This window comes from Electrona antarctica, assembly GCF_951216825.1.
Source record: "Electrona antarctica genome assembly, chromosome: 14".
NCBI lineage: Eukaryota > Metazoa > Chordata > Actinopteri > Myctophiformes > Myctophidae > Electrona > Electrona antarctica.
Genome location: NC_136795.1, coordinates 26,856,636 through 26,883,707, shown reverse-complemented (window position 1 = coordinate 26,883,707; position 27,072 = coordinate 26,856,636). Strand labels below are relative to the sequence as shown.

At 43.5% G+C, this 27,072-nt stretch overlaps 1 protein-coding gene across 6 annotated transcripts in view; it reads left to right on the top strand.

Annotated features, from left to right (window-relative positions):
* LOC306937467 (dynamin-2) overlaps positions 1-27,072 on the top strand; it is a 48,721-nt gene that overhangs the window by 6,463 nt on the left and 15,186 nt on the right. For 4 of the 6 annotated variants that reach the window (XM_079521243.1, XM_079521242.1, XM_079521240.1 and 1 more), the window contains exons 2-14: positions 7,801-7,874; positions 8,059-8,208; positions 8,411-8,614; positions 9,386-9,484; positions 9,944-10,104; positions 10,405-10,547; positions 12,720-12,855; positions 13,908-13,975; positions 14,583-14,721; positions 20,158-20,244; positions 22,109-22,179; positions 24,331-24,382; positions 25,764-25,775. In XM_079521243.1, coding sequence (XP_079377369.1) covers positions 7,801-7,874; positions 8,059-8,208; positions 8,411-8,614; positions 9,386-9,484; positions 9,944-10,104; positions 10,405-10,547; positions 12,720-12,855; positions 13,908-13,975; positions 14,583-14,721; positions 20,158-20,244; positions 22,109-22,179; positions 24,331-24,382; positions 25,764-25,775 — 1,396 coding nt within the window. Of the gene's footprint in view, positions 1-7,800; positions 7,875-8,058; positions 8,209-8,410; positions 8,615-9,385; positions 9,485-9,943; positions 10,105-10,404; positions 10,548-12,719; positions 12,856-13,907; positions 13,976-14,582; positions 14,722-20,157; positions 20,245-22,108; positions 22,180-24,029; positions 24,084-24,330; positions 24,383-25,763; positions 25,776-27,072 lie in introns of all 6 variants that reach the window. The other 2 variants (XM_079521245.1, XM_079521241.1) reach the window with 2 other exon arrangements.

Sequence of the window (27,072 nt, the reverse complement as noted above, 5' to 3'; positions counted from 1 at the left end):
AGTGAAGTGGTGGGTCGGGACCCTCGCCACATGACAGTGAAGTGACAATTTGAGAACCTGTAAGACCATTTTAAGTAATCAAGTAGAAGTCATTAACAAACTAGAAGAAGTGCCCTTCTGGGCACAGGTCTCCACCAGGAGGATAGGAGTGTGTGTGTGATGTTTGGCAAAATGTTTAGGAGCAATATAAACGTGTGAGTGTGTGTGACGCGGCTTGGCCTGTTGTAGCGCCACCATGAGGCTGATTTGAAAACTGTCAAGTGGCATTTCTTCCAAAGCCTAGTGGGAATATGCATGCACAGTTTCAACTCCTGAAAAGTTTAGAAGCCAATCGTAGCCAATGAGGGTGGATTATGAGAAATCAAACAAACCCGTCTTGATCACATGACTATGGAGAGCATGTGTACCGATTTGCGTGAAATTTGGATAAAATCTGAAGGAGTAATATTAGAAAATGTGTTTTACATATGTCGGCCTCCTGGTGGCGCTATAAAGAGCAGATGTGAAAAATTCCAGGCAAAGGTTTTTCCTTGGCCTCTAGGGAGTTGGCATACAAAGTTATCCACAGATCCGTGCAGTTAGAGGTAAAACACTTTTCGGCCAGTTATAGCGCCACCATGAGGCTGAGTTGAAAATGTTCATGTGGCATTTCTTCCTCTGCCTAGTGGGAATGTGCATGCACAATTTCACGGAAATCACACGATGTGTTCATGATTTGCAGCATTTTGTTTGAAACTGAGCACTCCTGCAAACTTTGGAAGCCAATCTTAGCCAATCAGGATGGCGTCTGAGAAATGTGAGACCCGTTTCGTTGAATGGCTCTAGAGAGACTGTGTACCAATTTGCGTGATGTTTGGACAAAATCTGTAGGTGTACTATCCAAAAACTTGTTTTGCCGAAAGGACACACACACAGACACACACACGGACACACGGACGGACGGACGGACGGACGGACGGACGGACGGACGGAGTGCAAAACATACTCTCTCCCCATGCCTTCGGCCTGGTGGATACAATTATACTATAAAAACTGGTCAAACATTGGCCAAATTGTCAAATACTAGTAGTATAAGAAAGAAAGAGGCAAACATTGTAAAATAGTCGATCTACATTCTCAGTGAGCTTGTAGATATGCTCATTTCACAATATTTATCCGTGAAACCGATTCAAACAAAATGTAATACGGTACCTCAAGTCCTACGTTCCAAGCGCTTGTCAGGTACCCAGTTCAAATATGATTCTTTTGGGGGTCGCTGCCTGAAAAGGTTGAGAACCACTGATTATATACTAGGGTGAAGACTGGTGGGAACACATGGCCTTCAGTTATGCAATACCCGTTGTCAGAGCTTGGTGCATTACTCATTATCATAGAACGTGGAGGACAGTCTATGACGTCATGATCTCCCATTCGGTTATGCACTACCCGTTGCACCCATTGTCAGGGTACCTGTGTAATATCATAATACCAGAAATGACATCAGGGATCTCCATATACAGTATGGCAATGGGCATACTGTATAAGGGACAGAGACAGAAACGTACACAGATTTGTGGATTCTTGGTTATCCGCTGATCTCCACTGTACTCCCTTGGGTCTTTGCCGATAATCGCTGCTCCTCCGTGATGATAACGCGACAAGATTGGTCGACTGTTCCAGAGATATGCAGGGGACACAGAGATTTCGTGCATTTATTTATAGACAAGTATTACAATGGTATATTTTTGAGGGGCACTAGCCCCTCCTATATACAGGTTTAATGTTTGTTTTGACTCAATGTTTGTTTTACATCATCATGTTGTAAGATGATAAGAGCGCCCCTCACTTCACACGGGTGCGATTTTTATAATCGATTTTCCATATCTTTGGTTTTGCCAATAAAGCCCCTTTCAATTGAATTGAGAGATTTCTGTTGACAAATAGCAAACATAGTCGATCTTCACTTTCCGTATGAAACATTTGAAATTCTTTGGAATTTGTATTTTATTACATTTTCTTTTTCATTTTTACCATAAATTAGGCATGCCATTGGTATATAAATGACATATGTATTGACATCGCTCAAGTGCGTTCTATTTGCAGATGACAATTTTATACAGCCCAGGAAGAGATCTTATAAAACTCATGTGTATAGTGAAAAGGGAGCTAGAAACTCGCAATAAGTGGTTTGATATCAACAAATTATCATTGCACCTTAGCAAAACGAAATACATGATCTTTAGTAATAAAATAATAGATAATTCAGTTAAATTAACAATAAATGACAGAAATTGTATATGAAAAATTGTATATGAGTATATGAAAATAAATTATTGGGTGTAATAATAGATAGTCAACTAAATTGTAAATCACACGTAGTGCACATACAATAAAAAATCTTAAAAAACAATAGATATATAACTATATTATATAAAATTAGAGACATGGTAAACAAAGACTCACTGTATACACTGTATTGTTCCCTCATACTTCCATACCTAACCTATTGTGTGGAGGTATGGGGGAACACATACAAAACAATAATAAAACCCAATTTTATGCTACAAGAAAAGGCCATAAGAATCATAAATTAAACTGAATATCTTGCAGCTAGTACCTGCAAATCCACTCTTCATCTGCAAAAACGCATTAAAACTAGAAGATATAGTCGACCTCAACACTGCAATATTCAAATACTACCATCATCTATACAGGAGCTGTTTGAAACAAGAGAGACCCAGTACAACCTCAGGGGGACTTGTGTATTGCCAAGGACCAACACAAAAGCCAGATGTATATCTAAATTAGGGGTTGATCTATGGAATAGCCTAGATAAAGAGACTGAAACTGAAGAAGAAGAAACTGATTATGTAAACACAACTGAAGTATTTTAACATGTAACTGTAAAGCACCGAAATGAACCATTCATTCATTCATTCATTCATTCATTCAATAAATTGGTTTTGGGTTGTGTGCCCACAGCACCTTAAGTTCAGCCTACTGTCTGAAGCCTCCTGGTACTCGGGAGAGCAATCTTCTTGATTGACTGACTGACTGACTGTAGCATGGCCATGATTATTGTGCTCTGCTCCATGCCACGGACCCACACCAGCAAATGAGCTCATTTACATGCTGTCTGCGAGAACCATGCTGAGACCTTGAGGGGTTCCTTTGCACACCACCAGACATATTGATATCCCCCAAATCCTGGGGAAAGTGACTTTTTTGCAGGGACGAGTTGCGTGATGTGTAATCAGTATTATGACTGTGTAGGCTATATGAGGCAGAGGCCGTCACGGTTTTTAACCGGCTCCCCCTGTCTGTCTGCTCTCCCTGTCTCTGGCTTATATTTGAGAGAGGCTCTTTGCTCAGCCATCCATAATGCATGAAATGATACAATCCAATCTGCTTAGCCTCCTCCATCATTTACAGCACATCAATAATGGAAGCACGGCCTCCCGCTTGTTTCAAAATGGGCCGTCTCTGCCTAGTGAAAGAATATCTGAAGTTCGAAACACTTCTTTTGAGGTTGTGTTATGTTGCCTCATTTATATTTCATCACTCTGTGTATAAATTAATACAATATAAATTAAGCCTCCGTCTTCAGATCAGCGTGCGTTCTGTTTGGCCTCGTCTGGCAGACGTGCTTCTTGTTCTCTTCTTGGAATTAGAGCCCAAACTGTTCCGTCTGGGAGGCACGCATCTTGTATGCCTTGATAAATCCTGTGAGAGTGGTGTGTAACTGGAGCGTTGCATTAATACATAATACACAGAAGAGGCAAGTGTCTGACATTGTGACCGATGAGCTGCGTCTCATTCGACTTTCTCTCTCTCTCTGTCTGCATGTCGTTCACTCATTCCAGCACTCCTCATCTCCTTTTCCCACTCCGTCCCTCTCCATTATTCCCTGACACCTATCCAGGGCTTTCATGCGTGCGTGCGTGCGTGCGTGCGTGCGTGCGTGTGTGCGTGCGTGCGTGCGTGTGTGTGTGTATGGACAGTGTTTCCTTACTTGGATTAATTAACTTTGTTCTCAAATATGATGCTTTATGGTCCTGTTAATATTAACCTTCCAGCAATATTTTAAAAAGATTCATCATTATCAGAACTCATGAGACGTTTATTAAGGCTATGCAATGTTGTGCGTGGGCGTGCGCATGTGTGTGTGAGAAATCAAGCACATGCTTGCATGTCACTGTGCTCAGGGCACAACACTAGTGCTGGTCCACAGACCTGTAGAGTTTTTATTTGTTTGTGCTGAAGTCAGGCCATCTGGAATGTTCCAGGTACTGATGCAGGCAGCATATACAGCTCCATCTCACTGAATTAGAATATTTTGTTCATTTTCTTCTGTAATATAATTAAAAAAGTGAAACTTTCATATATTCTCAATTCATTGTGCATAAAGTGAAGTATTTAAAACCTTTTTGTTTTAATATTGATGATTGTGGCGTACAGCTCATGAAAATCAAAAAATCCTATCTCAATGAATTAGAATATTTTACGAGACCACTAAAAAAATGTTTTGTTAAACGAGAAATGTCTATCATCTGAAAAGTATATATGTATGCAGTTAATACTTGGTCTGGGCTACTTTTGAAGAAATTATTTCATCAAGGGGGCGTGGCATGGAGGTGATCAGCCTGTGGCATTGTTGAGGTGTTATGGAAGCCCAGGTTTGCTTTGATAACAGCCGTAAATGAATTTGTATTGTTCAGTCTCATGTCTCACGCCTTCCTCTTGACAATACAACCTAGATTCTCTGTGGGGTTCAGGTCAGGCCAGTTGGCTGGTCAGTTAAGCACAGTAATACCATGGTCAGTACACCAGTTACTAGTAGTTTTGGCTCTGTGGGCAGGTGCCAAATCGAGCTGGAAAGGAAAATTAGCATCTCCATGAAGCTTGTCAACATACTGAAGCACAATGTACTAAAAAAAGATGGCTGTGTTGAAACCGTTGTTAACTTTTCACTGTCAGTGGACCAACACCATGCACATAACATGGCCTAAAGTTTATCACTGTGTAGTTTTGGCTCTGTGGGCAGGTGCCAAGTCCTGCTGGAAAAGGAAAATCAGCATCAACATAAAGCTTGTCAATGTACGGAGGCACACAGTGCTGTAAAATATCATAATAGATGGTTGTGTTGAGACTCTGGACATGACAAAACACAGTGATGATTTAGGCCATGTTATCTGCATGGTGTTGGTCCACTGACAGTGAAAACTTAAGAGTGGTTTCAACACAGCCATCTTTTTTTTTCATTGAGATATGATTTTTTTATTTTCATGAGCTGTACGCCATAATCATCAAGATCAAAACAAAAAAAGGTTTTAAATACTTCACTTTATGCACAATAAATGGAGAATATATGAACGTTTCACTTTTTGAATTATATTACAGAAGAAAATGAACTTTTACAAAATATTCTAATTCAGTGAGATGGAGCTGTATATATATATATATAGCTATATATATAGCTATATATGCTAGATATATAGCTAGCATGAAGTATGACTACTGATGTACTATAGCCTAGATTATATTAGATTTCACTTTATTGATCCCAAGGGGGGAATTCAAATGTTGCAGTAGCTAAGATGGATAGATAATACAAAAGTCACATAAAAACAAAACAAAGAGAAACCCTCCCACACACTCCAACATTGCTTCCAGTCTGTCAGGCTTGGCTGCCCCCCCCCCCCCCCCCCCAGGCCTGTGGATCTGGCTGCAGACTGAAAGATGGGGAAGATAATGTGGGTTAACGACAGACTCACTCTGATGTTGTAGATAGCATTGTTCCTTCCAGGACTCAGGACTAGCGTTTGGTGGTTATTATTATCAGCAGATGTAGTGTGTTCCTTCAGAACAAGGAGGAAGGCAGGGTGGAGGTTCTTCATGTTGGCGCTGCTGACTAAGCAACTCGTCAGCCCCAAGTGAGTTGGGCTGAAATTCCTCAGGTGCCGCGTCATTTTAAGACGAACGTGTGGTGCATAAACGCGCGCCAATATCACATTGTTTCCTCATGGGCGAGGTTTCTACTGTCAACCCAATGCTCCGCCTGTCACAATCACAACTATTACACGCCTAATATTTTAGATAATCGCAATTATTTTTGCATAATTGTTTCCATGTTAAGAAAAGTTCATACAATTTCAACCATTTTCCAAAAATAGCAAATCAAATAGCAATCAAAATCAGCCTCAGGTCTAAAACGGTTACGTTATTTGTCATATCTGCTCTGTGTATTTTTTAATTATGAAGCCTGAAAACCGAACGGGAATAAAAATGTATTTCATTCATAATTATGTTCATTGTTCAATGCCCTGCAGCCCTATTCTGCACAGATAAACATTGTTCAACCTTGGCTCACAGTTAGGTTACATACGCTGCTGAACGCTGAAGTTGCATTGACTGGTAGTTGGTGAGATGTACAAGTGAGCTTCCTGAGAATGTTAAAACACCACAAGACGATATCAAGTGTGAGACGCAAGATGAATGTGGTTATAGCATAACCTTGAGAGCGATGTCAAGTTGTCAACTGTATTGACACAGCCAGACTGCACAGAGTGGTCAACTGTATTGACACAGCCAGACTGCACAGAGTGCATTGACACAGCCAGACTGCACAGAGTGATCAACTGTATTGACACAGCCAGACTGCACAGAGTGTATTGACACAGCCAGACTGCACAGAGTGTATTGACACAGCCAGACTGCACAGAGTGTATTGACACAGCCAGACTGCACAGAGTGTATTGACACAGCCAGACTGCACAGAGTGTATTGACACAGCCAGACTGCACAGAGTGACACAGCCAGACTGCACAGAGTGACACAGCCAGACTGCACAGAGTCACACACAGGCTTATCATGGCTGAGCTCAAACCAGCGGTGGAAAGCAACCAAGTACATTTGCTACAGTTTTTTCTTATATATTTTTATTTTACTGGAGTATTTCCAATTTTCAATACTTTGACTTCTACTCCACTACATCTGTAGATTTTGATTATTATTACAAAACACATTGCCCATTTCATCCCTATATACATTTGGGCCATTTGAAAATAGCTGATTGGTACGCATTGTGAGCTTGTACATCGGCTATTTTCAAAATATTTATATACATTTGAAACCTTGTGAAATGGGTTATTCAGCATGAGTAATTTCGATACTTTTTTCACCACTCTGAAAGCAGTGGGCCCTGTCTCTCCTCTAAACAGGACCTGTATAGCTGCTAAATTGTTTACAGAGGAACAGAGTGTGTCAATAATAAAAGCTCCACAGTACAAAATCAATGCAGCCATTGTGTGTGTGTGTGTGTGTGTGTGTGTGTGTGTGTGTGTGTGTGTGTGTGTGTGTGTGTGTGTGTGTGTGTGTGTGTGTGTGTGTGTGTGTGTGTGTGTGTGTGTGTGTGTGTGTGTGTGTGTGTGTGTGTGTGTGTGTGTGTGTGTGTGTGTGTGTGTGTGTGGCTGCGCGCGCAAATTGATCTGCATTGCAAGGCTGTAAATGATGACAGAGAAAATGACTGTCACATTTGATTTGTTCGGACTTCGGAGACAGATTGCGGGGCGTGACATTCCCCTGCTCACATCAATTTACCACAGACCACAGGCAGTGATTTAGCCGGAGACCATGCCATGAGGAAACCTAGCCACGTGGTCAGTGCTAATGGACCTTAATTAATTATTTAACTAATCTTGTTTCCTCTTTCTTGTTTTTCTTTCTCCCGTTCTCTCTCTCTTTCTGTCTCTCTTCTTCTTTCGACTCTCTATTGACTCTCTACCCCCTGCATATCTCTGTCTCTCTCTCCCTTCTCCTCAGGGACTTCCTTCCACGTGGATCGGGCATTGTTACCCGCCGACCTCTCATTCTGCAGCTGGTTAACAATAAAGCAGGTGAGTCTGGCGGTTCTTTGCCCAGCGATGCCCCCTGTATACTTTCATCACCGTCCGCCATTGTTGGCCTCCACTCTACAGTGCCTTGGGGCTTGGTTTCTGCCTTTATCTCTCTTGTGCATGCACCTGGTCTGCCCTCTACCTCCCTCCCTTCAATGTTTATCCATCGCTCTGCTCCCTGTAGAATATGCAGAGTTCCTGCATTGCAAAGGGAAGAAGTTTGTGGACTTCGATGAGGTGCGGTCGGAGATCGAGGCAGAGACGAACCGGATCACAGGCTCCAACAAGGGCATCTCTGCTGTCCCCATTAACCTGAGGGTGTACTCCCCGAACGGTAATGCTCTCAACCACTAATGAAATGCAAACAACATAACACAGACATAGCCAAGAGCCGCTCTCTTACACCCCATGTGGGCAGCCTCTGTCTGGCACACTCATCCGTCATTCATCAACACGGCTTTCACTAATAGCGTCTCATCTTTCACTGCTGCTCTCTTTGTCTTGTGAATGTCTGTCTGTGTGTGCACATGTGTTAGTGCTGAACCTGACCCTGATCGACCTGCCGGGGATGACCAAGGTGGCGGTCGGGGACCAGCCCGTGGATATCGAGCACCAGATCCGGGACATGCTGCTGCAGTTCATCACCAATGAGAGCTGTCTGATCCTGGCCGTCACCCCCGCTAACATGGACCTGGCCAACTCTGACGCGCTCAAGATCTCCAAGGAGGTGGACCCACAGGGTAAACTACAGGGGATTATTATTATTATAATAGATCTCCAAGGAGGTGCACCCACAGGGTAAACTACAGGAGATTATTATTATAATAGATCTCCAAGGAGGTGGACCCACAGGGTAAACTACAGGAGATTATTATTATAATAGATCTCCAAGGAGGTGGACCCACAGGGTAAACTACAGGAGATTATTATTATAATAGATCTCCAAGGAGGTGGACCCACAGGGTAAACTACAGGAGATTATTATTATAATAGATCTCCAAGGAGGTGGACCCACAGGGTAAACTACAGGGGATTATTATTATAATAGATCTCCAAGGAGGTGGACCCACAGGGTAAACTACAGGAGATTATTATTATAATAGATCTCCAAGGAGGTGGACCCACAGGGTAAACTACAGGAGATTATTATTATAATAGATCTCCAAGGAGGTGGACCCACAGGGTAAACTACAGGAGATTATTATTATGATCGTAGAACATGTGAAGATGACAAAGGAGAACCCAGTCAGTCGGTCTGTGTTATCCATTACCTTATAGCATTGTACTCTGTATGTAGTTGTTTACCCATTCGTGTCCGGCTTCTTCATGTACTTTATTTATTTCTCATTGTGGACACTGCTGGGGGAAAAGGTCAAAGCAACTTTACACAGGAGCGTGTTGTGAAATAACAAAAACGAGGGCCAGATAGGTTGTGTCGATCTACTTAGTGTGCGTATGTATGTATGTATGTACTGTATGTGGACTGTATTACATTGTCCCTTTGTCTCCAGGTCTGCGCACCATAGGTGTTATCACCAAACTAGACCTGATGGACGAAGGGACGGACGCAAAGGACATCCTGGAGAATAAGCTTTTGCCACTGCGTAGAGGTGAGGGTGATACACACACGCACACACACACACACACACACACACACACACACACACACACACACACACACACACACACACACACACACACACACACACACACACACACACACACACACCAAAAAAATAAATGTGGATGTGGAACTACTTTCAAAACAGGCCTAAAAATCCATAGAAAGGAGAATGCATTCTCTGCTGCCATTTTCCCCTCCTTCCCCTTTTTCTACTTTGTACATATAGTGTTTTATACTTGATGATATTGTATTCTGGTGTTATTTTTTATGTCGATAAATTAAATACATAAGACCACATGAGTGTTATCCTCTTCGGCCCAAATGTCTGACTGCGCCTCGTAACGATTACCTTTCTGTCTCATAAAGTATTCAATCGATCGATGAAAAGCAACCGCAGGAGAATCTTCTCTCCCGTGGACTACATGGTGTGGTTTTGTGTGTTCAGGATACATCGGCGTAGTAAACCGCAGTCAGAAGGACATCGACGGGAAGAAGGACATCAAAGCTGCACTGGCTGCAGAGAGGAAGTTCTTCCTGTCCCACCCGGGCTACAGACACATGGCCGAGCGCATGGGCACACCCCACCTACAGAAGACCCTCAACCAGGTCTGCTGCTGCTGGGACCTCGGCTCCTTGTGTGTCATTTTCGGATTTCGGTGTTGTCTGTTCAAAAAATGCAGATATACAAGCTCAAGGCTTGCTTGTAGATCTGCTATTTTTTGGAAAAATCTTATATTTTGAATTACGAAAAAAGTTTGAGAACCACTCATTTATAATTAGATAGTAATTGTACTAGAATTGTCCTCAGGCCTTAATGGGGCAATGAAGATCAACTAAAGATGAATTAAAAATTAATCTTTAGTTAGTCTTTAGAGAATATTAAATTCATTAATATTCTCTCTCTAGCAACTCACCAATCACATCCGGGATACGTTGCCCGGCCTGCGTAACAAGCTCCAGAGCCAGCTGCTCTCCCTGGAGAAGGAGGTGGAGGAGTACAAGAACTTCAGACCTGACGACCCCACACGCAAGACCAAGGCTTTATTACAGTTGAGTATAACCCTAACCCCAGGTGCAACACCATGGCTTTATTACAGTTGAATATAACCCTAACCCCAGGTGCAACCAGGGCTCGACGCTTAGCATTTTTCCAAGTAGCACGTGTGCGACTAAGTTGAAAAATCTAGTAGCACACAAATTATTTTAGGAGCACGATGAAAAGTTATCAAATAATGTGTTTTTGAGGGGCGCTAGCCCCTCCTATATACAGCTGTAGTCCCCACACGTCTCAATATCTTGACAATGAAAGGAGAAATTAGGTCAAAATTCCGCTAAATATGACGTAAATTAAACATCAAAACATTAAACGCCATTGACATTGAAAGGACAATGTATGTCATATGTAAACGAGCAAATCAGCTAACCAATCACAGGCAACAGGCATTCTGATTGGCCAATATGAGATGATTCATGATGATGTATGATGATAAGAGCGCCCCTCACTTCACACAGGTGTGATTTTTCTTTAATACAGTGATATGAGGTAGGAGGCAATTAGAAAAATCTTTCAGAAATGATCACAATATTGATATTCATCTGGATTTGTTTGTTTTTATATAATCTATATAATCAATTTGTTTTTATGCTGATAGTCTATTCGTTTTTTATGCAAATAGATAGAGGGATAGATGGATAGATAGATGGATAATCAATTCATTTTATGTTGCTCATGTATGGACAGACAGACTTTCTATCCGTTTTTATCCTGCTGTTCTATCGTTTGAGATTCGGTGCAGGGCGCAGGCTACTCGATGGTACTATTAGTATTGTAACATTCTCCTTGGCTTTGACTGCTTCAGTTCAGACCATCGTACATAGGCTATACACCTCGGCGTGGTGGAAGGAGGTAGTGGGGGGATCTTTGCCTTTTTTCCGTCGCTCGTTATGCAGGCTACTGACTTAATATGTACCCAGCCAAGTCGGTCATTCGTATTATCATTTGCGCTGCGCACACGATTTTGTAAGCGAGGTGCTGAGCGATGGTTGTTTTGGTAGAATCCGTGCACACGTGCACTCTTTGCGTGCACGGCCGCACGCTGTTTCACCCACGTTTGGTTAAAAGTTATAGAGTGATGTTTGAACATTAAACTTTCCAAATAACTTTAGTATTCAACGTGTCGGGGTCCTAGCAACTCCTTCTGTGCTATCATGCTATCCTGCTGCGTTCGCTGCTGACAGGGAAGAGAAGTACTGAACAGCAACACATGGAGGGGCGGGGCGGTGGGAGCAAAAGGGACAGATCTTCAAATGAACGCCGCATTGAGTCTCGACACGTTGTTAGCTTGTAGATCTGCTCTTTTTGGCGAACGACACCGCCGTACTATATAAATATAAATGTAGGTATAGAACCGCGACTATAGACTGTGCACTTGCTGTAGAGCCTTGTCTTTATCACGATTGAACGGTCAAATTCTGTAGTCGCACGGGTGCTACAAAGTTAATTTGACAACTCGCACGGTGATATTTTAACTCGCAAATGCGAGTACCTAGTCGCACTGTCGAGCCCTGGGTGCAACACCATGGCTTTATTACAGTTGAGTATAACCCTAACCCCAGGTGCAACACCATGGCTTTATTACAGTTGAATATAACCCTAACCCCAGGTGCAACACCATGGCTTTATTACAGTTGAATATAACCCTAACCCCAGGTGCAACACCATGGCTTTATTAAAGTTGAGTATAACCTTAGAGTATATATGAATAGAGACGGCACCCGAGTTCTCCTCCCATCCACTTGCATTAAGTTGCTCAAAAGCGCATGAGGCGATTTCACTGTGCATTCTGGGTAGGAACAGAGTGCATTCTGGGATGGATTGGGCCCAAACACATGAACGCGCTGCCGCTGACTATCATTGCAGGCATTCAGCATTCACGTGTGAACGTGCACAATGATAGTCAACGGACCAGCGCGTTCATGTGTTTGGGCCCACGCTGCAATATCAAATTCGGCCACTATGTCCATTTCGCCTCAGGGTTTCATCCGGGTGCCGTCTCTATTCATATATACTCTAAGAGTATAACCCTAACCCCAGGTGCAACACCATGGCTTTATTACAGTTGAATATAACCCTAACCCCAGGTGCAACACCATGGGTTTATTACAGTTGAATACTTAATTGCTACTTTTGTTTCCATGCTCCCCTCCCCCACACTCCCCAGGATGGTGCAGCAGTTTGGCGGGGACTTTGAGAAGTGCATCGAGGGCTCCGGGGACCAGGTGGACACCAACGAGCTGTCAGGCGGTGCCAAGATCAACCGCATCTTCCACGAGCGCTTGACCTACGAGCTGGTTAAGGTATGGCCAGGAAATGGTCCATACCTTTCCTTTTCCTTGACCTACGAGCTGGTTAAGGTGTTCCACGTGTTCAGTTGTTCATAAAACATGCTAAGTTCTGCACAAAATAGGCTAAAGTTAAATCAAAGTTGTCATACATCTCTCATTCTCTCTCCCTGATGTTCTCGCTAGCAGAATGGGAAGATCTATAAACCCAAAACATGTTCATCTGGCTTCTATTCTGGGCTTGCAGATCTATTATGTTCGGTGCGCGACGGGGCAGACAGACTCCACACTATACCATACAATACAAACAAATCAGGCTTGAGCCGAGCGCCACGGCTGTAAAACCTTTATAATGTAAATGCAGCAGCAGCACTGGGACACTTCATTAACCAGAAAGCATGTAAATAATAATATCGAGCTGATTTGATCGTCTGTAAATGGTGTGGCGTTTATTATGTTCATGTTGTTGATTCAATCCCCCTTAAGTCCTTAATATCCAGGTTTGTTCGAATGAAAGTTTTGATGGAAAATGTTATTAACAGTTTGTAGAATGGGTACAGTTCAAGGAAAGTACAGAGGCAGTTCCACTTTGAATGTACTTTTCCTGGATTAATAACTTATTACAAACTTGTGAAACTGCGTTCTGTCTTTTAAATTAACATCGCAGCTCTGAACTTTCACAAGCCTCTCCAACACGGAGCGGAGCTAACGCAGGTTATGTTTGTGACGTCATCCCAACAACCTGGCCGCTAGTAGGCTACATACGGAGGCGATTTTGTAACGTTGCGATTATCCTTCGGTTCATTGATTAGGCTTCAATGCCGAGGTGCAGACAGAAAGACATTCATATGGGCCTGTTCTCTGCTGCTTGAGTCACGGAATCCAAGGCTCTGCCCGGCCCGACCAATCAGCATACATTTTAGGCTCGGCCCTACGAGAAAACGTTTGGCCCGGGGCGGTTTCGGGCAGAATTTGAGAACTGTACTCGGTGTACTGTGAAGTCCTTTGTTGATTAAAGTGCTGTATAAGTGGGGTAGTTAATATCTTGCTTGTTCTCTGTCCCCCAGATTGTTTTTAATGAGAAGGAGCTGAGGAGGGAGATCAAGAATGCCATCAAGAACGTCCATGGTGTCAGGCAAGTGAAAGAACAATCAGGCGGGTCCTCTTTTCAGAGAAAGACTTCGTCCAGAGTGCACTGGAAGCAGTTGACCGCCAGCGTTCGCTAGTTGGACCACTGCATAACCCACCTGCTTTCTCTCCCAGTTGTTCTTCTTCTTCCAAATGTGTTTTACATAGCTATCACTGGCTCTTTCTATATGTATGTGAAACCTAACCTTTTTAATGTTTCCACCCCCCGTCCTCTCCATCCTTTATCTGTCACTCACACCACCCACCACTCTTTTGCTGTGGATGCGACATGACGAGTTTTGGTGTGATTTTTATGTTACGCATACGTGTTTATGTCTTCTAAAGCAATTGTCTTTGTCTTTATTTTGTCTCCGTTTTTCCACTTGCATGACACGTCTCGTCTGCATTTGTCTACGCACTGGGTATTGTTCTCTCCTTGGCGTAATGGCTGCCTGTTTCTTGTTATGTTTTTCCTGACTGTCTCCTAGTTATTAACCCCTTGTAGTACAACGTTGTCTCTCTCTGTCTTACCTGCACATCTGTCCACCCACATTGTCCCGTTAACGTGTCCAATCCATCTTGTCTCCGTGTCTTCTCTGTGTGCGTCTCCTCAGAACGGGCCTGTTCACTCCCGACCTGGCGTTTGAGGCCATCGTGAAAAAGCAGATCGTTGAGCTGAAAACGCCCTGTCTCAAATGTATCGATATGGTCATACAGGAGCTGATCAACACGGTCAGGCAGTGCACCAACAAGGTACTGCAGGCTGTCCAGCATCTCCCCCGAATCGATGCCCCAGCCCGGACACAGGCCAGTGGTGGAGGGCGGCGGGGGGGGGAGGGCACACCGGCTCAGAGGACCCGTCCGTCGGTGGCTGTTAACAGAAAAAAAAAACATTGAATGTACTTAACCCATTAAAACCGGGAAAGCATCTATGTTATTTTAGATTTTATACGTTGGTTATTAAAAAATGTAAGATCTACAACAAGGTCACTTTGAACTTAATTGCAATTATTTTACATTTTTTAAAAGACATGTGGTATAACAAAAGTTTGAGAACTATTGATTTAGAAGGCATTTGAAGAATCGGACTCGGGTCTTTAATGGGATAAGAGTGTTTTTTAGTCTGTATTCCGCTGGTTCTGCTAGGGTTTGCCCTCCCTCAGCCTGACCACCGGCCCTGTGCACAGGCAGTGCTGTCGTGTTGTGGAGTGTTGTGACAAGTGTAGTGGTGTCGTCGTGGAGGTGAGGTTGTTTATAGGGGGATTGGTGTGTGTATGCGTGTGTAATGATGATGATCCCTGAGCATCTCTGCGTCTGGTCCGGACAAGCTGCAGGTCTCTTCACAGCAGGACTACATTGTTATGAGTTATTTATTGGGGGCGGGTTGAGTTGCACTCCTTGTGACCTTTCAGTTTCACAAGGCAAGAGAGGAACGGTCACAGACGATGCCTAGAACAGGAAAAACCTGCAGCTTGTCCGTCTCAATTTTCTTTTTACTACTACAAAATGACTAACTGAAACAAATGTTTTCTCTTGTTTTTTTATTTCCTCTCTCTCCCACGTTCCCTTTTTTCTCTGTCCTTTTTCTCTGTCTTTCCCTCTTCTCTTCTCCACTAACCCCGTCAAAAAAAATATATATATACAAAAAATGCCTCACCCCCCTGCCCGCATCAGAACGGGGCTGTTCACCCCCGACCTGGCCTTTGAGGCGATAGTCAAAAAGCAGATCCTCAAACTGAAAGAACCCAGCCTCAAATGCGTGGACCTCGTGGTGTCCGAGCTCACGGCACTCGTCGTGAAGTGTGCCATCAAGGTAAACTGGGGGACAAGACGCCACAGTGTCTTCCTCCGTGAATTATGCCCATCATCCATGTCAGCCCGATTTCTTAAAAACGGGTCACCCACCCCACCCTTCGCCCCCATGATATCATCCATCCTCAGTGCTTGGATCGTGTCTCCCCCCCACCGCCCCCACCCCCATTCCACTCCCACTTCCCTTCTTGTGGAAGCCTTCATGCCTTCCAGTCGGATCAAAACATTGACTTGCAAATCACGTCTGAATCTTTGAAGTGCTTATCAAAAAATGTCCCGTTTTGCCACGCTCCCTGCTGTTCGCCCCCCATTGAGTTTGATTTCAACCCATTAACCCATTCAATACGGGAAACTGTCATTTTAGATTGTAGAGAGAGTGATTGGTTGGCTATTCAAAAATAGCAGCGAAAATGTGTGAAAATCTGTGAGAAAAAGAAAGAAAATGTGTGTATATATATATATATATATATATATATATATATATATACAGAGATTAAAATAGGGTGCATTTTGCATCCCAAAACGCAGTTTATAGACCTCTGCATCCACGGGATGCACTACTGTACTACTGTACTGTTTAATCTTTGCTTCTGGGGGTCCCTGGTACAAAATATTTTTAGTTTGGGTGTCCTTGACATGAAAAAGTTTGAGTACTGCTGATATAGAAACAGGTTTTTTCAGAACACTTAGGATTTAGAAGATTTGTAGAATTGGGTCCTCACTGGTCTTAATGGGTTAAAGTGAATTTCCCTTTTTGTGTCCCCTGCCCGCGAAGCAGTCGTTACAACACTTGACCGGGCAGTGCACCCCCTGCCCCTCCGCCTCCCCACTCTTCTGCCCAGTCAACACACGCACACACACACACACACCGCAGACTCTGCACATGTCAATGAACATGCACAGGCAATAAAGAAGAATATGAATTAATGGAATGAAATTAACAACGCTCGTGTTTAGAAAAATCACCATTTTGTAATGAATGCACATAAGTGTGTAATTGTGCATAATTGTGCATGTTGTGCTGTAACATTGGGGGGCGTATAGGCTCTAATATTCGCTACACAGTATATTTCTATCTATCTTTGAAAAAACACACCTGTGTGAAGTGAGGGGCGCTAAGTCTAACTCATGTTGATTAGGTGATGTAATGGTGATGTAAAACAAACAGTGCCAACACGAACATAACATTCTCTTTATTGTTAATGGCATTTAATGTTTGTGTTAGGGACAAGATGACGTAACGTTTCCCTTGGCGTTTTTAAAACAAACATTGAACTAAAAACAAACATTAAACCTGTATATAGGAGGGGCTAGCGCCCCTCAAAAAGAGAGATAGATATTGGATTTTAATGGAATTAGAGGCGGAGGGGTGGGCGGTTGCGCTGCCCGGTCTAGTGTAGCAACGACTGCTCCGCATTGCCTGCCCACCATGTGGTTCCCTGTTTCTCTCCCTGGTCGAGTCCCATGCCTGGTCCATCTTTCAGTCAGTCAGTCTCTCCCTGGTCGAGTCCCATGCCTGGTCCATCTTTCAGTCATGCAGTCTCTCCCTGGTCGAGTCCCATGCCTGGTCCATCATTTAGTCAGTCAGTCCTCTCTCCCTGGTGGAGCCCCATTCCTGGTCCATCAGTTAGTCAGTCAGTCCTCTCTCCCTGGTGGAGCCCCATGCCTGGTCCATCAGTTAGTCAGTCAGTCCTCTCTCCCTGGTGGAGCCCCATTCCTGGTCCATCAGTTAGTCAGTCAGTCCTCTCTCCCTGGTGGAGCCCCATGCCTGGTCCATCAGTTAGTCAGTCAGTCCTCTCTCCCTGGTGGAGCCCCATTCCTGGTCCATCAGTTAGTCAGTCAGTCCTCTCTCCCTGGTGGAGCCCCATTCCTGGTCCATCATTTAGTCAGTCAGTCCTCTCTCCCTAGTGGAGCCCCATGTCTGGTCCATCAGTCATTCAGTGCCTCCACTGGCCCTGCACAGCGCACTGACATTCTGCTTAGCTATCTGCTTCCCAAACAATAGGCCCCGGGAGGCCCGGGACACAATTCTGAGTCACAGACCCATTTTTATGTTTCCCAAAAGTTATTTTCAGTTATTATTTCAAAAGATAAAATCAACAAAGTAAAACAAAAATAATTAAAAAAATATTCAAATGATCAAATAAAGAATTCACAAATAAAGAAATATGGAAAATAGCCGATCCACAAGATTGGCTTTTTTCACCATCAAATAGGGCTTAAGTGGTTAATTCATATCATATTTCGGTGGTTCTTGATCCCGGGGGGGAGTCATCAAAAGTATAATTTGGGTCTCTAGCTAAAAAGTTTGGGAAACACTGGCTTTGCTGCACGGAAAGGAAAGGGAGTGACTGAGGAGCAGAGCAGGGAGACAATACAAACAGCCTCGTGGCTCCTCTGGGCCCAGTGACCAGCTTGAATGGAGCGTTGCCATAGCAACGCCACTCGGCCGTCGCCCTCTGGTGGACAAATGGAGGACCTGCGGCATCATGCCCACATAATGCCTGCCCCACACACACACACATCTGGCAACATCTGTCACCCCAGCCGACCCTTCCACCTTGTCCCTGGCATTACCTCAACTTTATAAGTGAAGCCCTCATTCTGTCACGCATTCCTCACTTCTCTTCTCCTCTCAAGAAAGTATTCACTAATCTGAAATGGCATCAAAACAGTTAGAGATGACCAACATAGTAGTATTTAAAAAATATATATATATCAATTCAGTATATAAGGTTCCCACAGCCATGAAATTCTTGGAATTATTTTGAAACCTTTTCCAGGCCTTTTACCAAATGTTTTGGTAAAACATGTCTAACACGTGAAATACCTGTGGCCCAATGTGTACAGGACGTCACATGACAAAAATAATGGATCTACAAGCTAACAACGTATTGCATCGTAATATGTTGTTAGCTTGTAGATCTGTTATTTTTGTCACGCGAATCCTTCTATTGAGTTGTCTGTCTTGGGGCATTGATAGCACCCTGGTGTAAAAGAGCCTCATTATCGGGGCGGCCGTGGCTCAGGGGTAGAGTGGCCGGATGGTAAACGCAAGGTTGCTAGTTTGAACCCGGGCTCCCCCAGAGCACCATATAACTGCTGTAGGCCTGGAAATGGGCTAAAATATTAACTACTAAATACTAAAAAGTTTAAAAAATGTGTGGGAACCATGTATATACATTTATATAAATGCATTGGTGCTTCCTCATGACCTGACGAACTCAATTCCTGAGGTTGGTGTAAAAAAAAAAAAGTCAATGTCTGATGGATTTTTGAATGGGCAGCAATGCAGGAGGTCATCCCCAACTGTAGTACATGCTGTAGTGATGCCTACTTGCAAGTTGCGTAGTGCAAGGGTTCTCAACGTTTTTGGCCGGGGACCCCCGGAAATGCTTTGGCAATGTCTCGGGACCCCCGCCCCGCCCCCTCCCGACCCCCAATATAAATTGACTGCTACAATAACCTTAAACCATTTTGGGCGGGAACCCCTTTTGGTGTTTTAAGCATTGTTATAATTTAGCTATTGAAAAATAGCAGATCTACAAGCTCATAGCGCGCCACCGAGTGGCGCGCTACGAGCTTGTAGGTCTGCTATTTTTGAAAAATCCTGAAAAAAAACTTTAAAAAATACACTTTTAATAAAATAATTTGGGGACCCCCTAAAATAATTTGGCGACCCCCCGAGGGGTCGCGACCCACGGGTTGAGAACCCCTGGCGTAGTGCACAGATATCCATCCTATACTGTGTACAATGTATGTATATAGTATGCATTACTTACATGTCTCTAGTGTGTCTTGTAGATCAGTGGTTCCCAAACATTTTAGCCTGTGACCCAAAAGAGAGATTAGACGTTTGCCCGGGACCCAAACTAGTGAAAATAGCAGATCTACAAGCACACAACGCGTCGCTTTGCGCCACGTTGTGAGCTCGTAGATCAGCTATTTTCACCACTTCTTAAACATTTGTTTTCTAATTTAAGGAATTTCTTAGATTTTTCTTTGATTTATTTATGAAATTACTGAAAAAAATTATTGAATATTGTTTTTAATTCATGAACATTTTAGCTTTTAGGCATTTTTTTAAAATATTTTGAAATAATGAAAAACAAAATGTAGATTTTTTTTTAAAGGGACCAATGTGTCTGCGACCCACAAATGGGTCCCAACCCATTGTTTGGGAACCACTGTTGTAGATGGCCGACTGTCACTTTATCCTTATCCTCTCTTATGTTCAGTCTCACCAGTTTTCCATGTTTTTCTCTATGCACTGACTGGTGAGTTGTACTAAATAATGTCCAGTGGTGCTGTCTATGGTGGTACGTTGTATGTTGTCTTCAGCCAGTGCTGCAGTGTGGCCATGTGTTTCCTTTACAGCTCAACTCCTACCCGAGACTGAGAGAGGAAACGGAGAGAATTGTCACCACCTACGTCAGAGAGAGAGAGGGCAAGACCAAGGATCAGGTCAGTTCTGATTCTGAAAATGCTTCCTAAGTGCTCATATATTACCAGACGCACCAGTGCTTCTTACTTCATACCACCGAAAAAAGGGTAGTGACAAGGTAGGACCTTTAGAATCTGTAATTAGAAGATTCATTTAGAAGGCTTTACACTGCAATCACTTCAAGCTAGATCCGATTCAAATCCGATCCGATCTTTTGGCCCGGTCATTCACACTACCGTTTGCAAGTGATCCGATCTGTGCATTCAGACCGCCCTGCATCGACATATCTGCTTTGGTTACCGTGGTAACCAACAACAATCTAACACAAAAGTTAGGAGCGCACACAGTAGGGCGGTGCTGACCACGGGAGACGAACTTTAAAATAGAAAGGAGAGGTCGCACAGCTCGTATAGTCCCGATGCCAAAAATATTTTTTATTATACAATACATTGAGAAACAAGTATAACTGCTGTAGCAGACAACACGCAGCACTCCAGGTTAAAACAAAATCCTTCTAGGTTCAAGGCTCGAGATATAAGTTGAGGTGAAGAAAATGCCAGCACTCATTGTATGTCCTTTGCATGATTTTATTTACCTCTGACGAGAGTCATTATACAATACATTAAAAAGTATTTTTGGCATCGGGACTACGAGCTCTCCTTTCTATGTTTTACCAACAACTATCTGACATTGCAGATTGCCTTGTTTCTGTACATTTAGAGAAGTTTAGAATATTGTACGGAATAACGGAGGCATCCTCCAGTGTGTCTCCTCCCCAAGTGACATGACAGCCAGGATCGAGGAGCGCATTGTCATTTCACATCCTACCCGGTTTGCATTTAACTGCACCCCCCCCCCCCTTCGGAATTCCAATAACTTCTTCATATCGCGTTAAATAAGAACTGTGTTCCAAAAATAAACAAATGATCACAGCGGTTTGACTCGCTAGAAAGAGACTGTATCAAATATGAGTGACTGTAACGATACAGAGACACCTCCCCGACATATCGTTTTGACAGTTTATTTATTTTTGGACCACAATGCTTATACAGTATGAGACGATTTAAAATTAAACTTTTTCGACCCTGGACCAAGGGATGAGCGAGTGACGTCAGGACTTTGGTACAGATTTCACCGTCTGTCCGCTCCGCTGTAGTGCTTAAATAATGAAGTGACATTATTCCTATAAAACAAACGTGTGTTGCAAATTGCAATATTGTTTTCCTCTCTTTTCTGTCTTCTCGCTTGTTTTCTTTTGCTCTCGTTTGGTTGTTTTTCTCTCTCTTGTTTGTTTACTTAAATAAAAATACTCGCGCTCTGTAATGACGTCATGTTAGTAGCGATCGGGTCGCGCTGGGGGTGACGTTTGGACAGCTTGAAATGTGACTCAGGTCACTTCATGTGGTCGTTGCATTCAGACTGAGACAGATCTCCTCAGATCGGATTTAAATCGGATTTGAAACCACCTCTGGATGTGACTCAAGTCACATTTGAAAAAATCGGATTCCATGTGACCTGTCTGCATTTAGGCTTATTTAAGCAAATCGAATTTCTATCTTGAAGTGACACAGATCTGATTCTGGCTAGATTCAGGCTAGATTTGGCTGCCAGTGTAAATCAGGCCTTAAAGGCTGGTACATGAGTCTGAGAGTTCAAGGGTTAGTGCCCAGACCTGTGGTGCTGGGTAGGGTGTGTATGCGTACGTGTGTGTGCGCAACTGTGCATGTATGTGTGTGTTGCTTGATCAAACTCTAATTGACTTCATAAGCACTAATGGCATTGGAAGGTTTGGAAAGTTAATAACCAATCACAAGCCTTTTAATTCTGCTTAGTTCCATCAGTGTATTAATAAAACTTCTAATTGTGACTTTGTCTCCAATCAAGGTTCTCCTTCTGATTGACATTGAGCAATCCTACATCAACACAAACCACGAGGACTTCATTGGCTTCGCTAAGTATGCATCATCCATCCCCCTTCCCCTGTCAAATCCCCCCACCTCACTGTTTACAGCAGCATGTAGCCCATCCCTCTCATGTCAGTATCGGGGATGTTGTAATCCCCATTAATACCATGCTGCCTGATACATATTACCCACCTTTAGCTTTAACCACTTAGGGACTGTGTCCACCAAGGTGTTTTCTCCTGAGTGCAGGCCAGGGTATGAATTGTATTGTTTTCAATGTGAGTGCCGTGTATTTTACGCTACGCTGGAAACGCCAGCAGCATGACGAGCCGGTGCTGAGCGTTTATGCTGCACTGCACATTCACGGCTGGCGTTTTTATCTGGCCATTTGGAAGCGTGTTTAAGAGAGTGCAGTCCATTTTCAGCTGGGACAAAATGCTTTGGTGGACACATGGCCGTCGTATGGTGAATAGCAAAAATTGCCCATGTACATAGATCTTAGATCATACATCTTTAGATCTGCTATTGTTGAACATATTGACAATATGAGGACATGCTCAAAATAGGGAAACCAATTTTCTTCTTGGCACTGCACCTAAACAGCCTTGACGTAATTATTTTGAGGCAGGTAGAATTATATAGATAGAGCATTTCCTGTCACTGTCATTTACCGTAGCAGGCAGCTTATTCTATTCACGCTGATTGTCAACTCGTGTACCAGCTGCGTACACAACAAATGTCCGTGTAGCATCAGTGCTGGTCCCTGACATTGCAGAGGTTGAACGGCGGTTACAGCCTCTTATGTCCCTCCGATCGGCCATCACGAGCACTTGAGTCATTCATTCCCCGGCTGTGAGGGTAGCGGTGACACTCAACAAAGAAGAGTTTCAGCGTTGGGATAATAACATGCTCTCAGCAGGCAGCATGAGTCACAGAGATGTAGCCTGCTGATTAATTATCCACTCACAACAGAAAGAGTGTGTTCCTGTGTGAGGGGGGGGGGGGGGGGGGTCAGAACGGTCAAGGTCAATCTGGCTGTCCAGTCATCTGTCTGCATGCTGCTGTACTGCTCCTGCCTAACCAGTTCAATCAAGCATGCTTGATTGCTAGGCGGATATACACTCCCTATGCGATGCTGGCTGTTTTGTGATGAAGGTTGTGCATGTTACTCAGGGAGGACCGTTAGAGCTGGCGTTGTAAAACAAAAATAATAATACAAAAATAAAATGTTTGTTCGGCGTTGACACACACCCGCTATTCTGCGCTATAGGATCTTTGATTGCACGGTTTGTCAAACATTCAATGGCTCATGTGGGATGTCTCCACCAGGTTCCCAGTGCGCGGTGATGCACTTTAACCAGGGGTCATCGCTATGCTAGCCTCGGAAACCCAAATGTTTTTATTTCCAGGGAGAAAAAAAAAAGTCTGGGGCCGAGTCCACTTCAATTCGGCATACAGTAGCGCAAACGTTGATCACTCTGCTGATTTCTGATCCTCTGCACCTTGGTTAATGGTGTGCCATAGTGTCATAGTGTTGTAGTAAATCAGTGTCATACATATTCTGAAGAAAACTTGAGATTCAGTAACATTATAATGGTGTGTAAAACAGAACATTTGCAAACAAGTCTTTGCCACAGACACATTTGTTCGTGTACGGACATATTGATGACCCCTGACTCTTAAGTTAACGTTAGTCAGACATAGTGGATCGTAGCAGCATGATGTAGTTGAGTGGAGCTCCCCTTTCCCCTGTTTGAGTCTGGCCATTGACTGAGTAACAAAGCAAGCCCTGCTGTGTGTGGGTTTGTGTCTATTATACTAGCGCATGGTGAGTGGATTGCCGTAGTGTGTGAGAGGTCCGTTAGGGTTGTTTAACGGTTCACGTGACTCGTCACTTTCAGTCTCGACAACAGAAGGGTGGATGACGGTAGCCCCCCAGGGTTCAGCAACAACAGGTGGGATGGCAGATAACACACGCAGGGGTTTGTGTGTTTTTGTTTGTGTTCATATTTCCTGTGTATACCTTTTTTTATAAATCTGTGTGTGTGAGCCTGTCACCCTTTCCCACTGCCCAAGCACCTATACACCCCATTTTTAATACTTTCTCGTGTGCAAAAGTTAGATTAGACAAGAGTTTAAACAAGACATGGTCTGACTCTGTAGGATATTGTCTCTGTGTAACTATGTGTCGTCTCCTCCCAGTGCCCAGCAGAGGAACACGGCTGCCAACAAGAAGAGGGCTATTCCTAATCAGGTACCATGAACCCCTCTGACCCTTAAACTGACACTACCCTGTCCTTCTCACCAACCCCACCCTCTAATATCCCTGAGTTGATTGATATCATTACCAGTCTTATTTATTAACCTGGTAAATAATTGGATCCAATCCCACCAGTAATCAGGCATAATGCCATTAATCTATTTAGACCCATCTAACTGTACAGTACTCCCATGTTGTACACCCCTTAAAATACTGACTGTTTCCAGTCCTAATCTAACTGTTAGTTGTACAGTACTCCCATGTTGTACACCCCTTAAAATACTGACTGTTTCCAGTCCTAATCTAACTGTTAGTTGTACAGTACTCCCATGTTGTACACCCCTTAAAATACTGACTGTTTCCAGTCCTAATCTAACTGTTAGTTGTACAGTACTCCCATGTTGTACACCCCTTAAAATACTGACCGTTTCCAGTCCTAATCTAGATGTTAAACTGGCCTGTCTTTGTTGTGATGCTGGTATCTCTCCTTTCCGGTGTCCACACATTTCCTGTGTATTTAAAAGAACGAAAAGCAAAAAAACAATCCTGAAATGATATTAATGTCTGCTGGTCTCCAGTGATCAATATGTGAGGTTGGTTGCAGGTACACTGTGTTATTCAAGGCCTGTGGCAGTGTTTCAGTGAGGGGAGAGTTGCCTTTAAGACCCCGCCACCTTGCTTCACCCTACTTGGAATTAAGCATCAGTTTGTTTCCACTGCTGCCATTAATCGCTGTTTTGCACGCGCTGTTTTTTTATTTTAATTTTTTTTACAACCCAGGCATGACGTCCTACCACGGCAAAGCAACAGTTAATCACCGGGTTATGTTGCGTTCCATTAACTCACCCCTTTGCATTTGAAATTTGAGAATGGGAATGGATGTGCATGGATCCCGCTGCTGTTGGTTGAGCAACAAATATGAAATAACCAAATTGTGGTATTGAAGTAATTCTAATTGCATGTAACTCTCTTGCTTTCTCTCTCTCCTCTGTCTCTCTCTCTCTCCCCCTGTCTATTTTTTGCCCTCTCCATCCATTTCTCTTTCTGTCTGATGGATCCCCCCCCCCTTCAAAACTGTTAATTCTGAAAATTTCTACTTCCTTTTCTTTGATTTCCCTCTCCAACCTCACCCTTCAACTGTCCTTTCTCCACCCCTCTCCTTCTCCACCTCGTCCCACTCTTCCAAATCAATACTTCTCCCTCCTTCACCCGTTATGTCCCTCCATCCCTCGCTCTTCCTTCCTTTCCCTCTATCTCCCATCTTTGCTTGCTTGCTTTCCCTTTTTTCTCTGGCTATGATTCTTTTCCCCTTATCCTACCATCCATTGCCCTTTAACCCCTCCTCCTCCTCCTCCTCCTTTTCCAATTATCGCAGGGTGAGATTCTGGTAAGTACCCCACAGATCTAATGCGCACTGTGCCAGGGGGAGGCAGGGCTAAACAGCTACACAGAACTGAGGCCATCACACAGGTCAGCCCGTCTAGCTTATGGTCAGGCCAAGAGAGACCAACCTCAACGTGATGCCTGGAGCGTTGATGCTTGTTTGTCAAGATGAGTTGTTTTGTTCTCATAGACATTCTCCACCCTGCAGCTTGGCGGACTGGGAGAGGGACATGAGGAGAAGGTAGTGTCTCCAGACCCTGTGGCAGAAAGCCAGAGCAATTCTAATTGATCATACAGTCGCCAGTAATCGGCAACTGCCTTCCCAGTAACACGCGGGTCTCCCTCGATAATTCGTGGGTCTCGTTTTAACAAGACAGTAATTGTCTTAAATTGTCGATGGACTGACTAACTTTACTTAACCTTCTGCAACAAACAGTTTTGAAAACGATTATCTCCGCTTGGTAATGCGGTGGAGAAAAACAATACATGTTTGTCTTGCTCCTCTGTGTAATGCTTTGACTCTTTTTGAAAGATCTTAGAGAGGATGGTGGACCCCCTCCCGCTGACTGTGACCGGCGTCAGTTCTGTTTGTGTCTGGTTAATGTCCCTGTTGCCTCCAGCACGGCGACCAGCGGTTTGCCTTTTGGAGAATCAATCTGAACTTTGACCGGGGTTGGGGTGGAGGGGAATCATCAGATCAACTAGACATACCATTGAGAATCAAGATCATTGTTTTTTTTGAGTGGAGTGCAATCCCTTTTGCATATTCATATTTCTTGTTCCTTTTCAACGAAGTAGCCCATTTATCCGTATCAGTGCATGCTGACATACTCTGTCTTACTTTTCTGTCATAACTTCACTTTGATACAAGGCACGCCTACTGACAAATCCTAAATTGATTCTTCCATGAGTTTGACCAGTTAGTTTCTGTATTCTAATCAGATCTGTCTGATTGTTAGAATCACAATACCGGTTTGGTTGGGAGTTCATTACTTTACTGATTGATTAAAACAATCCTAATTGACATTTCTGTTTAATCACTGTTAAGTACTATTTGCGTTGTGCTTGACGATATGTTGAAATATGTTGCTAGTTGAGGAGGATATCGTTGTGATTATCTTTTGAATTGTGATAATCTTACAAATCGTTTACATTTGAATTATTATTTAGATGCATATATTGAAAATCATATATTGTGACAAGTTATGGTAATATCTGGCAGATGAAAACTTGGCGGTCTTTCTGCTAATATAGCCTCATAATATCTATACTATTTCCAACTAACTTTAAAGGTGGGGCCT